The sequence below is a fragment of the Ambystoma mexicanum genome, chromosome 1q, assembly GCF_040938575.1.
Source record: "Ambystoma mexicanum isolate Mex_15411 chromosome 1q, UKY_AmexF1_1, whole genome shotgun sequence".
Taxonomy (NCBI): domain Eukaryota; kingdom Metazoa; phylum Chordata; class Amphibia; order Caudata; family Ambystomatidae; genus Ambystoma; species Ambystoma mexicanum.
In genome coordinates, this window is record NC_090922.1 from 866,938,023 (window position 1) to 866,955,344 (window position 17,322).

General features: G+C 50.4%; 1 protein-coding gene across 2 annotated transcripts in view; it reads left to right on the forward strand.

Annotated features, from left to right (window-relative positions):
- The window catches only part of ZBTB41 (zinc finger and BTB domain containing 41), a 744,921-nt gene that overhangs the window by 206,801 nt on the left and 520,798 nt on the right, over positions 1 to 17,322 (forward strand). For both annotated transcript variants that reach the window (XM_069641521.1, XM_069641522.1), the window contains one exon: positions 12,045 to 12,252. In XM_069641521.1, the coding sequence (XP_069497622.1) occupies positions 12,045 to 12,252 (208 nt within the window). The remainder of the gene's footprint in view (positions 1 to 12,044; positions 12,253 to 17,322) is intronic.

The window sequence follows — 17,322 nt, forward strand, 5'->3', positions numbered from 1 at the left end:
AACATCTCCTTAGCTATTCCCCTCCCTCTCCCTCTCTCTGACTCTGGGGGGTTCCATATCGCGCCAAAATATGCAGCATACTTCGCGTGTGCGTCTGCTGCTGCATTCCCTTTTGAAATATGGTCTTCTCCATTAGTGTGTGCGGTGCATTTGACCAAGGCTAATTCTTGGGGGTCATTTATTACTTCAATTAGTTCAGCCAATAAGAGGGCATGTTGCACTGGAGTGCCGTCAGCTCTCCTAAACCCTCTTCTCCTCCATTTGGACAACCCTGAGTGGACAGTAGACGTGACATATGCACTGTCGGAATATATGGTCACTCGTTTGTCAAAGCTTTCCTTAAACGCCAAGATCAGTGCAACTAATTCTGCTGCTTGAGCAGAGTAATGCGGTGGTAATTGTATGCATTTCATCGCCACACACACCGGTACCTCCGTCATTTTTACCACTGCTGCCCCAGTTCTCCTGATCCCGTCACTTTGGTCAATTGTTGATGACCCATCAATGAACAAGAGCTCACCTCCCTCCAGTGCGTTCTCTTCAACCTTTCTAGTACATGAGTACATTTCAGTAGTCTTTGTACAATCGTGTGCATAGTCTCCTTCCTCAATTACTTCTGCTATGAACCTTGCAGGGTTGACCGTGCTGCATCTAACAAGTGATAGTTCATCTCTAGATAATATTATCTCATAACCTGACGCCCTCTGCGTTGTTAGTGTGAACTTAGGCTTGTTCAATATTGCAAATAGTGCATGTTCCACAAATAATGTGGTTGGGCACCCCATGGTGATTGCTGATGCTTTCTCTACCGCAAAGGCAGCTGCGGCGAGACCTTGTTCGCAAGGGAAATGACCTAGCATCACAGGATCCAAGTGGTCGCTGTAAAACGCTACTGGTTTGTAGCCCATGGTTGTTTTTTGAGCCAACACTGCTTTCATTACTGCTGAGTCGCAATGTGAAAATATAAAGAATTGTCGTTCATAATCTGGGGTGGCCAGTACCGGAGCGGTTGATATTGTGTCTTTCAGTTCATCAAAAGCCTCTTTCATTTCCATTGTCCACCCCAACTTTTTCTCCCCTTTGTTAGCTTCTTTTAACCCCTCAAGTAGGGGTCCTATGTATGAGCTGTAATCAAATACCCATGCTCTGCAGTAGTTGCACAGGCCCAGGAACTGCTGTAATTCTCTCACTGTTTGTGGCAGTGGCGTTTTTAAGATGGCCTGTGCTCTTTGTGGTGCAATCTTTCTTCCATATTGGGATATGAGCTGGCCAATGTAAAGTACTTGTTCCTGACTACTGTAACTTTTCCTTGTCTACCTTGTAACCTTTTTCAGCCAATATTGTCAGCATCTTTAATGAGTCCTCTCTGCATCTTCTTTCGTTTGTGCTGCAATTTATTATGTCGTCAACATACTGCAACACTGTGCTTTCTACCTCAATGTTACCCAAATCCATCTGTATTACTCTGTTGAATATTGAGGGTGACTCGCAGTACCCCTGTGGCAATCTGGTGTGTTTCCACTTTGTGTTTCTGTAAGTGAAGCTTGTCAGATCCTGTGAGTATGGGTGCAGTGGTATTGAGAAAAAGGCTTTTTTAAGGTCGATCACTGTAAACCGTGATGCCTCTGCTGGAATGCCGCACAATATTGTGGCCGGGTTTGCTGCTATGGGGTATTCTGCTTCCACTATGTTGTTCAAAGGCCTGAGGTCCTGTATGAAGCGCCAAGACCCACCTTTAGCCTTGCGCACTGGGTATACAGCTGTGTTACATGGTGATTCTGATGGGACCAATATGCCATTATTTATAAGGGCCGTTATTGTTTCATGTATGCCCTCATCTGCCTCTTTTGATAGTGGGTACTGTTTCACTCTGGGGAGTATTGCACCCTTTTTCAATTTTATTCTTACTCCCCCCTATGCTTTTTATACACCCCACGTCATAGGGGCTAGTAGTCCATAATGATGTGGGTACTTTTGCCATATCCTCCTCAAAAAAGGGAACTGGGGTGGATGTGGGTGCCTCAAGTGCCATTGCAATTTTCTGTGCCACTTATCTGTACGTCACCCTTAGCCATATTTCCACACTAATCATAAATACCATTTCACTTTCTTCCTTTTCTCCTGAGAAGAGCTCCTCATCTGACACCTGGGTGAGTGTACATCCGCCTGCTAGTGCGATCACTGTCCTCCATGCTCTTCCTTCTCTGTCTTGGGCATGTACTGCAATGTAATCAGCGGTTGCTATTATACTCTCTATGTCCACTGAAATCACCTTTCCTTCTAGTTCATTGTCTGGTGTTTCTGGTCTAAACAAATACGCTGCTGGCCTCCTCCAGATCTTTCCTTCTATCCCTGGCATCCATGCAAATGCCATGTCTGTCCCGTACTGGAACAGTTCACCATCTACTGGCTCAGCCCTAATCACTGTCTGTCCACAGTATGCTTGCATAATCTGTCGTGCAGTGAGCATGTTAATTCCTGGAGTGGAGCAAATTATGCCGCTCTCCGTAAAGGAGATCGTCATATTCAACCTGCTCATGATGTCTCTCCCCAGTATATTTACTGGTGAGGCCCTAGAATATAAAAGTGGGACTGACATGTCATAATCCCCTATTGATAAGGGAATATTATCAGTAAAGGGAACCAACCCCCTAGCCCCAGAGAATCCTTGGGTGTTCATGGCTTCACCTGACATCTTAAATTTACCTTCCCTTATGCAAGACCGGGTCGCCCCGGTGTCAACAAGGAATGATAATTTTTTGTCACCTATCGTTACCTCCATGCGTGGTTCCTCCGCACTATTAGGTGTTACCGACAGGATGGGACACACCAAGGTCGTCTGTGGGCTGTCCTATTGAGGGTATAATGATTGACCACCTCCTGTGTAAGGGTTGTGTCCCAGGATCGTCACCCTACCCAGTTGTGTTTGCTGTAGTTGGGTATTGGTAGAGATTATGTTATGGTCTTGGACTTGTGCAGGTTGCTGTACTTGCTGTGCTTGGGGTTGTTGTGTTATCGCTACCTGTTGTTGAGGCGGTGGATATGTCCGTGGCTGTTGTTGTGTTACTAGTTGTTGCTGTCCATTTCCCTGTTGCAATGTCTGCTGTTGCTGGATGCCCTGCTGTTCCTGTGTGAGCTCTTGTTGTCCCTGTTCACTCCACGATTGTGTGCCTGGTCTCACTCTACACGTGCGAGACATGTGTCCTACTAATTCACAAATCCAACACACCAGTGGTTCCCTGTTCTGCCATGGAAAGCTTCCTGTGTTGTCCTGGTATACTGGGTGCCCGGGGGGTAGGAATTTCTAAGTCCCCCATCTGTTGTTGTGTGTTATATCCGTATCCTCGCCCTCTCATTATTCCTCCCCTTCCCCTGTTGTAATTATAATACCCAGCTCCTGGCGTTGAGTATCCTCCTCCCATGTTAGTCGTGTATGGTTGGAGTGGCGGCATCTGTTGTGTTACAGTCTGCGATGATTGTATTTGGGAGGGGTCTTGTGCAGCCACTACTTGTGTGGGGCTTTGAGTCATTGTGGTAGGTGTAGTTATTAGTGCGCCTTCCATCGTGTATTTAGTACGTTTTTTCTGTACTAGTTTAGCCTCTTCCGTTTTCCTGTCCTCTTCCTTTTTTTTCATTTTTTCTTGCCATGTCCTGCAATGATGTACTATAGTCAGTTGTATTTCTGGCCATGCTTTTGCTTCCATCCCCACTACTTTCTTCAGTTGTTTCTGGACTGCTTCTGGGAGCCCCTGTACTAGTATATGATAGAATATTGCTGGTGTTTTGTCCCATTGCTCTCTAGTTTCCATACGCCACTTCTCTTGAATTTCCTGGATATAATCAACAGGATCTTCGTTCTCACGCATCTTGCGCGAGGTAATTGCTCCTATGTCAGATGTGTCTGGATACTGTACCCTCAGTGCCTGCCATAATGCATGCCTGCAGTTTGCGAATGGTGCCCCATCGTGAGATGTGTTTGTTATTGTGACCCCGGGGAAGCCCGCTCTCTTCCAAATGTCATCCGCAGCATCCCCTAATATTGATATTAGAAGGCCCTTTACATCTCCCACTGCCAATTTCTGTCCTGCGGTGTGTTTTTCCATTTCATATATCCATTTACCCGCACCTCCACTTAATGATGGGAGTCTGCACTTTATATTTTCCTTGTCTGCATACTTCCAAGGGACGTATTATGGTCTAACCCCTCCCCTCTCTAGAAGAGGCATTAAGTTGTGTCCCGTTTGACCCCCTGGGTTCCACAAAATCGAGTCCGCACACCCCTCCTCTTCTTCCGTTTCTTCTACATCGTCAATTGCGTCCATATTTCTCCTGGTCTTGATTCTTTCTCCTCCACCACTTCCCCTCCTTTCATCATTTCCTTTATTTACTGTGGGCGTGTGTATTCGTTCTCCCTGCCTGCGTCCAAGGAGGTCTCTTATCCTTCCTGCATAGGGTGTCAGTTCGTTTGTGAAGGGCGCGAGTTTAGATGGGCATGTTGCACGTAATGAGCGTGAGGTGGTGGAGCATGTAGGACGGGACGGTGACGGGGTGGCTTCACGTGTCTGCCTTTCCGCTATTCCTTGCTCTTCCTCCTCACTTCTTTGCAGTTCTTCCTTTCTCCTGCAGATCCATGGTGAGTCTCTATTTGTCCGGGTGGTGTGCTTTCCCTTTCACTATTTCTTCCTCCCTTCTCCATTCCTTCTTCTTCCTCACTACAAAAGTCATTCATAAATGGCAACCCCCAAACTGTCTTTTTTCCCCCCAATCGTTACTGTTCTTAAGTCTATTAGGTCCGTTCCTCCCTTTTCTTCTTTACTAATCACTCCCCTTTGTGCCAATGTTGTTGCTACTTCTGTACCTCTATATACATCCCTCCTTACTTCACTCTCCCCTCTCCTATCTTCTCTTTCCCCTTCATTTCTCTCTGCTATTTCTCTACCAATTTCCTCTCTTTTCCTTTTTAATTCTTCCATTACTTCACTACTCATTTTTTCCAATATCTTTTCATCTTCTTTCTTCCTTTCCCATCTCTCCCTCTCCCGTTCTAATATACTCTCTATCAACCTCCCTTCTTCGTATTTCCTTGTCGCTTCTGACACTAATCTCTTCTTCCATATCGCCATTTCTTTTTCTTTCTCCTCTTCCTCTCTCTTCCTGTCGCGCAGTGCTGCTCTTGATACCCTTTCTGCTGCTGCCTTTAACCTTTCGGCTTCTCTCCTTTGCTCCTCAGTTCGTTCTCTCATTTTTTCCAACTCATTCTTACCTCCTTTCCTTTCCCGTGCTCTCTCTCTTTCCCCCCTCTCGAGCTGCTTGATTCTGCTCATACCTTAATTCTGCTAATCGTTCCTCCAAAGTCCCTTCCTTTTCTCTGAACAGCTCTTCCCCCTTTCTTTTCCCCTCTTCCCCTTTCATTTCACTCTCCCTGGTAGTATCCTCGTCCATTTTCCTTACCACCTCCTTCTCTTCCCCTGTTAATGAACCTCGTAATTTTAATAGTATCTGCGCAGCTACCCGCTCATCATTTCCTACGTCTGTAGTCTGCTCTTCTTCAGTCCTCCCCTCCCCTGGTAGCATCTTCCTATGAGCTGATCCCGTTGTACTAGTCCGCTCCCCTCCCGTGTGGCCACCTGTAGCTGTATATGGAGGCGGGCTGTATGCCGGGTTCGAGTACCCCTCAGCCGCCCTTAATTGTTCTCTTGCTATTTCTCCTAGTTCTCTTAAAGGATACAACCCCCCTCCCTCTGCTTTCACTACCTTCGCTAGGGGTATATCGTCGCTCTGTTCCTTTTTTATTTCATTTTCGTTTGAGTTGTCACTCTTTTCTCCTCCCTCTTGTCCGTTCCCCGTGTTCTGTTTGCCTTCACTCTCTTTTTCCCCATTCTCTCCCTCCTCCTCAATCTCCTTATCTCCCATTGTTTCCCCTACAATGAACATTCCGTTTGGTCCTGGTCGGGACCCTTGGAACATCCTCCATAAGTTGAACACCTCCACGTGGTGTGTCAACTTCTTCCCCTTGTATGTATTATGCAGATGGTTTAATAGTGAGTGTTGGGTATATGGATCGAAGCTACTATTAGGCGGCCATGGTGTCGTCATTTTGTTGTCCGTCCCCTGTGTCCATTCTATGCTATACTTGATCAGTTTCTCCCTATGGGATGACAGTGTTTTACATATGTGTTGCAGCGGAATAGTGAGGGTGTTCCCCCACCCCCCGATCCTGCCCCGTATGACATAGTAGCGCTCCACTTGTTATCCTTCCCCTATTTGGTAGCGGTTATCTCACTAGCAGTTTACAATATACAGCCTTATATCTTTACCTGGCCCCGTAGGTTTGGGGACTTGCGATAGTCCGCTAAGGAAAAATAAGTAAAATATAGTATTTACATTTGTATATTCTTTTCTTTCGTTTCTTCCTTTGTACAACACCCTTGCGGCCCCCTGCGGCCGAGGCGCACGTAGCCCCCTGCGGCTGCGTGCTCCTTGTGGCGTTCTTATACTGCCGTCCTACTCTCACTTGCCCCTCCTCCCTCTTCTACACTTGCCGTGGCCGGCGTTCTCCGTGCGCAGCCACGTCCCCCTTTTCGCCTTCCCCCGATCAACTCATTACCGTTTACCTCCGTTTCCACGCCCTTAACACAGCTCTCCTCCCCGCCACTCAAAAATAAAGATGCCTGGTTCTCGAGATGTCCTATGAAAGCCCTGCTGGTGACGTCACCGATCTCTTCAAACTACTGGTAAGTTCTTCATATATTCTTTAAGTCCAAAATACACTTGCAATCTACCCCCGTTAATCCCACAGCTGTCTTGCTGTCACTCCTGGAACAAGGTAATCAATAATATAATCGGACTGCGCACGCTGCGTCGCCTCGCGTGTGATACCCCCCTCGACAGGAGGGCTTAACCAGCCAATTATCTTCCGTATTGGGCAACTAGCTAGCTACCGCCTACAGGGAAACGTCATCTATCTATCGAGTTTCCTGCTCGATCAATAGGGATCCTCATCTACTCATTGATCAATAATTGCCAAATCGTAGGAAACCACGCACACACACACACACACACACCCTTACACATGGTCGCGACCTGGGCCAATCAGTTTCTATGAGCGGCCGCATGTGATGTTTTCGTGCTCCGCCCCCTTCTCTCCCGTAACGTAGCAGACTGCTCTCGCACTCGTCCGGCTACCTTCATTTCATTGCCAACACTAAATTATCAAACCTTCGCCGCGCACCTGTGCAATACCTCCCGTATTCAATTCCTCCCCCCTCCCTCACAATTTCACATTGCTTGTTGTGCGTGGCATACTCACCAAGTTCTCTTGATGCGGGGCCGCTTGACTGCGTGCACCCCTCCAAGCGGCTCGCCACCTTCCCTCGTCTGGACTACGTCTGGACACTCGCCAACCGCCGGCGGGATACTTCTCAACCGGCTCCCGAGGGCCAATATCCGGATTGCGCTGTCCGGTCTTCTCGCAGTTCCGCGATGGTCCTGCAGTCCTCAAAAAGGGGGCAGCGGCAGAGGGGGCCGCGCCGCAGGGCCTCCTCGCAACGGGAGTACTTGGAAAAATAAAATAAAAGCGGACCTTAAACAGATCTCAGCAGTGCCTCCAACTTGTCGGGGGGGGGGAATTCTCCCGGGGTCGGCTGGGCCGTCCGCGGACTTCCGGGCAGGGAGGCCCCAACTCCTCCCGTATATCCCAAAAGAGATAGAGTATGAGACACACGCAAGAAGCAAGGTGAATCTGCTGTTTATTAAACAAAACGGCAGGGATGGGTCAAGGATCGTACGCGTCCGTCCTGACACTCTCTCAACATCCTGGGGCTCGCAGGCCCTTTTTACTTTAGTATGACGCGCTACTTGCATCACCTGAGAAAGTTAGCAAAAAACCTATCGCCACTCTGGATTGGTTCCCCGAGTGGTAGGGTTAGTATAGCATACGTATAGAGAACGTTGTTAGTGGTTAAGGGTCAGTCAGGTGGTATACTTGGGTTGTCCCTTCAGTTTGATACATAAAAATTGTTACATGAAGACCCCTGAGGATTGGTCAATGTTAATGGCGTCAGTGATAAGGGCCCCATGTTCTGATTGGTCCACCCGCGAGCCCCCCAGTCTGGGACCATCGCTGTTACCAGCTCGCGGTGCACCTGTCATTTGCAACAATGTTTCACTATGGGTATGTGCAGACAATGTGAGGATTTATTCATAAGCAGGAAGGCCGACTACTGCCACCGCTGAAGATGTCCATTGAGTCGCTTAATTGTATCTGCCTGTGTCTTGAGACGGGGGATCCAGGCGCCTTCTTCCTCCTGGGCTTGGCACCCTATCAGGTTCGGCTTGGTCACGTGAGGTGGGACCGTGGTTGAGGCAGAATTCTGCACAATTAATATTGCATTTCTCACTGTGTGCCTGGCGTACTTGCAGGTGTGACCTTGGCGTCGGCTTGCGGTATGAGAGTTTGCAACGTTGTGCCCTTGACTGTCTGCTTTCGCTGGGCTCATTCTGCATGGTCAGCAACCGAACTCTTGCTCATTCAATGTTCATGGAAGCTTTTGCTTGCGGCCTACTTGGGCCTGGTGCATAGGTGGAACCGTTTGATACAGAGCGCTTTAGGTTATGCTATCATATTGCTCTATCCCCAGTATCGTGTTTTCGTTATATTTCTCATTATGACACGTGGGCTTAGGAGAAGCGTGAGCAAGCCTTTTTACATGAGTTCATTGTGCGTCTTGCGTTTCTGCATTTTGGAAAGCCTATGTGGAAAATAATAAAGATGCACGTCCGTGGGTGTGTCCGTCGCCTACATCATAGCACTGAGTATGTTCTTCGTGTGGATTGGTGTGGGAGTGTCCGGTGTGAATGTTTGCACGGGTGTGCTGACCGTTGGCTAGGTCGTCATGGCATCTCTAACGATGTGTTGATTTGGTGCTGAATGGTTCAGTCGAGTCCATCCATGCCGCAGGTGTCGGCATGTGCAGGGCAGGCTGGTGGGCAGGCGGGTGGGCACATCAGTATGTTCCTGTACCAGGGTATTTGGTCGTCTGGTAGATGGGCAAACCCCTCTCGTGGCGGGTGTCTGGGCCGTGATCCTCTAGGCCAGGGTTGAGAGGGGATTGGTGGGAGCCTTTTGTTCACTTTTCCCACTTCAGTTGGGCGGGGTCCAAGGTTGGTTTCTTTAAGAGCGGGCGTACCCACGCCTCTTTAAGGCTGTCAGGGACTTTACCCGTCTTGAATGAGGCATTAATGAATGCTGTGATGATCGGTGCGAGGGGTGCAGCACACTCTTTAATTATGTTGGGGGGGCAAATGTCGCCTTTGCATCGAGATGGTTTGAGCTGTTTAAGGATGTGGAGAGTGTCCGACTCGGTGATTGGCGAAAAATTGAATTTTGAGGTGTGCTTATCTTTGGCGGTATTGACGGAGAGGGTCTGTTGGGGGTGTAGAGCCTTAAAGTGTTCTGCTATTTTAGTTTGGAGAAGGTCTATTTTATTTAACATCGCTGTTTGGATGCTATTGCACCAGGCTTCATCCTTAACAATCTCATCTGTGCAGATTGGGGGGGTAGTGAGCTCTTTAAAGATGGTGAAAAGCTCTTTTGAGTGGGAGTTGGCTTCCATGATACGTTTATTGTAGGTTTCTGACTTCGCCTTGAATATGGCATTTTTGTATTTTTTAGAGATACAAAGAAAGTCTACTTTGGTGGGCTCACAGGGATTGACCTGCCATGTTTTGAGGGCTTGGCGCTTACATTGGCGAAGATTTAGTATGTCATCCGTGAACCATGAGTTAGAGTGAAACGATTTTTTTTTCTTTTTTGTTTTCAAGAGGGGCTGCAGTGTTGATGGCCAAGGCGAGGGTGTTTTTGAAGATCTCTGCTAGAGTGTTGGGGTTGGAGAAGAACGGGGGTGCTAGGCAAGGGGTGTTGAGAAAGGGACGTATATTGTCTGCTGTGAGTTTTTTGGCACTTCTGGCCGGTGCATGTTTTAGAGGTTTGGAGTAAGATGATATGGGGATGCAGAATTGTAGGCAGTTGTGATCAGACCATGGAAGGGCTGTGTTAGAGTTGAGAGTGGATCCACAGTTGTGATCTGCCACCCAGTCTAAGATACGGCCTTTATTATGGGTCGGGGCAGTGACTATTTGTGTGAATCCTAGATCTGTGAGGTTTCTTGCGAGAGTGGTAGCTTCTTTGTCGAATTTATCATTATATCCAAGGTTTAGGTCTCCTAGAAACAGTGTTTTGGAAGTTTGTTTGATGTTTTTTCCAAGAAGATGGTTGACTATGCCTTTGAAGTTATTAGCAGGGCCTGGGGGTCTATATATGACGTGAATGTTTACCGTATTTTTGGGAGAGAGGGTAAGTTTGGCTGAGAGGATGTCAATGGTGTCTTCCCCGGAGGTGGGAGTCTGTCTTAAGGCTAAGGTGTCTTTAAAGATCAGTGCAACTCCACCTCCTATTTTGGTTAATCTATCCTGTCTTAGGATCGAGTATCCTGATGGTACAGCTAAGCTGATAGTCGGGCCAGCGGCAGAGTGCAGCCAAGTTTCTGTTATGGCTAACATATCTAGGTCCTGGTTGGTAATAATGTCATTAACTTCTAAAGCGTGGGCGTTGAGTGAGTGAACATTTAATAACGCACATCTAAGGTGTTGGATCTTTTTTGGTTGTGGTGGCTTGAGGACTGTACTAGTGATGGACTTTTTGGTAGTGTGTGTAGGCTTGCTAGTCAAGTGGTGTCCGACTTTACGCTGGTCATGTGAGGTTGGATCGAGCGTTGGAGCACTGTTAGGGCGTTGGAGCACTGTGATGGTGTATGGTGGCCTGATCTTGGTGTGAGTGCGAGAGCTTATGCGTAAGTTCCTGCGTGTTACCTGCATTGGTGTTGAGGGGAATGCTAATGGGAATGTCCGTGTTCTGAGTCTGTACTGTCTGAGTATGATATCGGGGGGAGTAGCGTGTGTGTGTGGTGGTGTGTCTAGGTTCCATGATATGGTTGTTGGGTTGCCCTGCAGGCATAGAGTAGTCAGTACTACTGGTCAGTAAGGTGTGGACTAAGCCTATGAAGAGGTACAATGAGGTGGGTAGGCGAGAGTGGGTTAGATGCAGTATCAGTTGGGCAACACAGTATGACAGTAGTCTCTAAGCGACCATAAGGCACAACACAATGTCACAGTGGTCTCTAGGCGACCATAAGGCACAACACAGTGTCACAGTGGTCTCTAGGCGACCATAAGGCACAACACAGTGTCACAGTGGTCTCTAAGCGACCATAAGGCACAACACAATGTCACAGTGGTCTCTAAGCGACCATAAGGCACAACACAATGTCACAGTGGTCTCTAAGCGACCATAAGGCACAACACAATGTCACAGTGGTCTATGGTAGACCGTACTGCAGATACAGTTATCAGAGGCAGCATACAGCAGGGCATGGCCAGGGCAGAATGCAGGTGGTGATACATGTTGCTACTATGAAGCAGGAGAGGGTTGGGTAATAATGCTAATGCAGTGCTAAAACCATTACTAATGGCTACACAGGACTAGTGGTCTGTAATTGGTTAAGTGGATACAAGTAGGGCACTGAAGCATTTTGTGGCACCTTAATGAGCACCTTATTATCTTGGTAAGTGTTAGTAAAAGTAGGTGTTGGATGATAGAATGTTAAGAAACAATGTGGGCAGGCTTCTTTTTGAATGTATTGAAAACATATTCAACTTTGTTTCCCATGAAACATTTGATTGAAATGTATTCAGAAGTAGACTGTTTCTGGAACCCTAAATCGCCATTAGATTACTTAAAATTGCACGGGTTCTTTGCATATTTACATGTTGTTTTTTTAAATAATAGATGTATTTTTGGGATGTCAAAACATTTAACAATGCAGTGCTGGATTGATGATATTGGATGAAATAAATCCTCACTATACTAATTTTATGAACTGTTTAAAATGAGGTGCATTAACGTCCAGCTGACTGCCCTATTGTTAAAGTAATTTGTTTTTAGTATTAAAGAAAAGTGAGCTTAAATACGCAACTTTGTTTTCTAGGGAAGTATGAAAGCCATACTCGTGTTCACACAGGAGAGAAACCGTTCGAGTGTGATCTCTGTCATCAGCGCTATTCCACAAAGTCCAACCTAACCGTTCACAAAAAGAAACACAGTAATGATACTAAGTTGCTTATTAAAGAGCACAAGTGCCTCTACTGCAGTAAACTGCACGCCAGTAGGAAAACTCTTGCCAAACATGTTAAGAGGTAAGTGCTTTTGATATCTATATTCAAAATGAAAAAATATAACATCTTACGTGTTAACATGTTGTAGCAGTGTGCTTTCGCTCTGTATAATGTTTGTGTCCGATGCGTTTTAATTCCTAGCCGCCAATGGTTTCTTTGTTCTAGCGTGGGTCATTTGGCTATTCCAATGTTAGGGTACGCTGATGATATTTTGCTCCTGGACAACACAAAGATTGGGTTGCAAAGACTGCAAAGTGGCTTTTCAGAATATGCAAATCGGAATGGACTGATAACCCGATAACTGCTTGCGAGGGGCAGGGATGAAGCGCAAAACTCCTGGGCCTTTGAGAAAGCAATTGTAAAATGCAGCCAAGTGCAGCCCAAGTGTAGTTAGTCTATCTGGGCTTGTTGGTCTCAGCTTGCCCGTCCTTTACACTATATGCGGAACTGTCAGAAAATCTGGACATGCACAGTGGTATAGGCCCCGGACATGTTTTGAATTCTTGTAAGGTGAAATGTACTTTTATACTAAATTAACTTAATTTCCAAAACTGAGGACTTAATCATGAGACCAAATCAAGTGGAGCTAGCGCTGTATGATGCAGTCTGGATTATAACCACGGAGAGTGTACACAAGTATGCATCTCTGTTACTTGGGTCATGAGTATAAGAAAAAAGGCGAAATGGCTCTTTTCTTGAAGGGATTTCCCGATAGGTGCTACTGTACTATCAGGGTAATTCATAGAATTTCGCAGAAAAGTGTCGCAAGCGGCTGGCGCAGAGTGTCCGCGTGCGATTGACTGCGCCAGGCACGTGCGCTAAAACCGATTTCCGCGCACAGCGTATTCATGGATTTTAGGCTCCCAAACCAGCCGTGGCGCAGAGAATCGCAGCGACCCTGCAGCAGCGCCAGTAACGCCCCCAAGAACGCCCTCGCGCAAGGAAAAGCCATCAAAATCGCAAAATCATCGCGAAGGGCTGCGCTAACCCTGGACCAGTTTACAGGGCTGCCAAACAAGGAACGCAAAGCGGGTAACGTGCATATCAGGGGTACGCGTGAAGTTATACACGCGATTAGCCAGGGTACGTGTATTACAGGGGTACGCGGGAAGTTTAACACGCGATTGGCCAGGGTACGTGTATTACAGGGGTATGCGGGAAGTTTAACATGCGATTAGCCAGGGTACGTGTATTACAGGGGTACGCAGGAAGTTTAACACGCGATTGGCCAGGGTACGTGTATTACAGGGGTATGCGGGAAGTTTTACATGCGATTAGCCAGGGTACGTGTATTACAGGGGTACGCGGGAAGTTGAACACGAGATTGCCCAGGGTACGTGTATTACAGGGGTAGGCGGGAAGTTTCACACGCGATTAGCCAGGGCACGTGTATCACAGGGGTACGCGGGAATTATCACATGCGATTTGGCTGTGTACGTGTATTACAGGGGTACACGGGAAGTTTTACACGCGATTCGGCTGGGTACGTGTATTACAGGGATGCGATTTGGCCAGGTACGTGTATTACAGGGGTGCGCAGGAATTATCACACGCGATTTGGCTGGGTACGTGTATTACAGGGGTGCGTGGGAATCATCACACGCGATTTGGCTGGGTACGTGTATTACAGGGGTGCGTGGGAAGTCACACGCGATTAGGCTGGGTGGGTCCTCACAGGTGTTCCCTGTACACCCTCCACGGCCCCTGCAGGCAGCCTACAAAACAGGGGACTACCCTGCACACCTGCTCATGTCCCCCTGCACCCCCACCCCCCAGCAGTGCAGGGGCAGCCTCCACCAGGCCCCCACCCATGCCTCCCACCACCCCCAACCCCCAGCAGTGCAGGGGCAGCCTCCACCAGGCCCCCACCCATGTCTCCCACCACCCCCACCCCCCCGCCACCAGGGGCACCCTCCACCAGGCCCCCACCCATGTCTCCCACCACCCCCACCCCCCCCCCGCCACCAGGGGCAGCCTCCACCAGGCCCCCACTCATGTCTCCCACCACCCCCAGCCCCCACCATCCAGGGGCACCCTCCACCAGGCCCCCACTCATGTCTCCCACCACCCCCACCCTCCCGCCACCAGGGGCAGCCTCCACCAGGCCCCCACCCATGCCTCCCACCACCCCCACCCCCCCGCCACCAGGGGCAGCCTCCACCAGGCCCCCACTCATGTCTCCCACCACCCCCACCCTCCCGCCACCAGGGGCAGCCTCCACCAGGCCCCCACCCATGTCTCCCACCACCCCCACCCCCCGCCACCAGGGGCAGCCTCCACCAGGCCCCCACCCATGCCTCCCACCACCCCCAACCCCCAGCAGTGCAGGGGCAGCCTCCACCAGGCCCCCACCCATGCCTCCCACCACCCCCACCCCCCAGCAGTGCAGGGGCAGCCTCCACCAGGCCCCCACCCATGTCTCCCACCACCCCCACCCTCCCGCCACCAGGGGCAGCCTCCACCAGGCCCCCACCCATGTCTCCCACCACCCCCACCCCCCCCGCCACCAGGGGCAGCCTCCACCAGGCCCCCACCCATGCCTCCCACCACCCCCAACCCCCAGCAGTGCAGGGGCAGCCTCCACCAGGCCCCCACCCATGTCTCCCACCACCCCCACCCTCCCGCCACCAGGGGCAGCCTCCACCAGGCCCCCACCCATGCCTCCCACCACCCCCAACCCCCAGCAGTGCAGGGGCAGCCTCCACCAGGCCCCCACCCATGTCTCCCACCACCCCCACCCTCCCGCCACCAGGGGCAGCCTCCACCAGGCCCCCACCCATGCCTCCCACCACCCCCAAACCCCAGCAGTGCAGGGGCAGCCTCCACCAGGCCCCCACCCATGTCTCCCACCACCCCCACCCCCTCGCCACCAGGGGCACCCTCCACCAGGCCCCCACCCATGTCTCCCACCACCCCCACCCCCCCCCGCCACCAGGGGCAGCCTCCACCAGGCCCCCACCCATGTCTCCCACCACCCCCACCAGTGCAGGGGCACCCTCCACCAGGCCCCCACCCATGTCTCCCAACACCCCCACCCACCAGCACTGTGGGGCACGTGGCCAGCAGGCAGTCAGGCAGCAGCAGGTGGGAGCGTGCTCAGGGCTCTGGGGGGCAGTAATTTGGCCTCCTGGCCAGGAGCGTGGTCTCTCGTGTGTGAACGCGTGGACAGCCTGATAGGGAGTGAAATCCCACACGTCAGCAAAGGCCCTTAGCGCGTAAACCCGTCAACAGCATATGCACGCCTATAGTCACCTGCACGTGCAGGAAATTGTTGCGTGACACGTCCCAGTGTCAAAGCGTGTGATTGGTGAAAATGGATCTACACGCAGAAGTGACAAAGCGTGTGATTGGTGAAAATGGATCTACACTCAGAAGTGACAAAGCGTGTGATTGGTGAAAATGGATCTACACGCAGAAGTGACAAAGCATGTGATTGGTGAAAATGGATCTACACGCAGGAGTGACAAAGCGTGTGATTGGTGAACGTACACGCCGCGTAAGTGACGCTGTATGTGTGGGCCAGTATATAAGGTACATGTAGAACACCATTTCCTTGTACGTGCTTTTCGTGGAGAGCGAGTGGGTGAATTCTGTACTTCTTGTCGTTTCACACGCGATTTACTTCACGGCGTTTCCAGTTCGTATTCCGTTACCTCTGACAGCTTTTTCTCTTTTTTCTCTTTTACTGGTTTACCTGGGCCTGTTCCCTCAAACACTGTCCCCTTCTACTGTTGTCCTGTCTTCTTAGACAGCGTACACATCTTCTTTTGGCGGGGGTTTAGCCAGCCAAACGCGCTCATTTTTCACGCTCTTTTACCTGGCAGACGGTGAGTCACGCACGTATCCAACTTCTGTGCTCGCCCCGTGTGTAGCCTACCCCTTCAGAGGTCATTCTAGGCTGCGTGTGACACGCATACGTTCATTCTTGTGTTACTGGGTGCCACAGCGTAGTGCAGGTTTTTCTTTCTGCACACGTGGTCTAGGAGGGGTTGCGTGCACGTCATCTCCCTTTTTTGGGCCTCCTGTGCGTTGCGTGACCCGTCATCTTTCCCCAGGGGTTACAATCAGCCGTGCTAGAGCACTAGGGTACAATTACCATCTGGTACCCAACCCCTTTGGCCCCCAATTGCCCAGGACAATTGTCTACAGCCACTCCCATACGCACATTAATATCAGTGCCATGGCTGGGAGGCGAGGATTCCGTAAGGGTGGCAAAGGTGGAAGAGCCACAAGTGGTGGCCGTGGTGGATCCGGTAGGGGACGTGGTCGTAACTTGCAGGGTGAGCCTGTCCCCCCATGTGTGGAGGACCAGTCAAGGGCACCCATCATCCCCCCCTCCCCCCTCCCCCCCTCCCGTTGAGGCTGAAGTGGCTGACACCATCCATGCTCAGCCCTTGTTGGACCAGCCCATTGTGGCACCAGACCTGGCTGACTCCATGGCTGACTTCCAGGTCAGCAGGGCTACGACACGTGCGCTGGTGCACGTTGATGCCATCATGCCACGTGGATCTGGGGCAGCAAGGTCATCTGCTGCACCAAGGAGGCAGGGCGGAGAGGCTGCAGGGGCAGCTGCGGCTCCATCCACCCCAGCCCTCACACACCCAGCCAGGACAGTGTCGGTCCTAGTCCATGCTGCTGACATTCCCCCTGACACCATCACACTAGAGCCAATGCCTGCACCAACTCCCATGCTGAGTGTGCAATCCCACACTCCTGATACAGAGTCCACCAGGGCTCCTGCCCCTAGTGTCCAGAGCGGCGCAGGACACTCAGGATCACCACCACCTTCCAAGCGGAAGAGGAAGAGTGCTCGTCCGGCACAGGCTGATGCCCCAGACACGGCTACACAGTCCGGCCCGTCCAGGAAGCCCAGCTTCACGGATGACGAACTGAATGCACTTGTCGAGTATGTGTCCGGACATGACAACGAGATGGTCATTGTTGCAGGATCCAAGACCACACCTGCACAACGCCAGGCACACTGGCAGACCGTTGCGGACATCGTAAGTGCCCTTGGAATCGTGAGGCGCACAGCCAATGATTGCTATAAGCGCTGGAATGACCTAAAGCGCAGGGCAAAGAGTAAGCTGG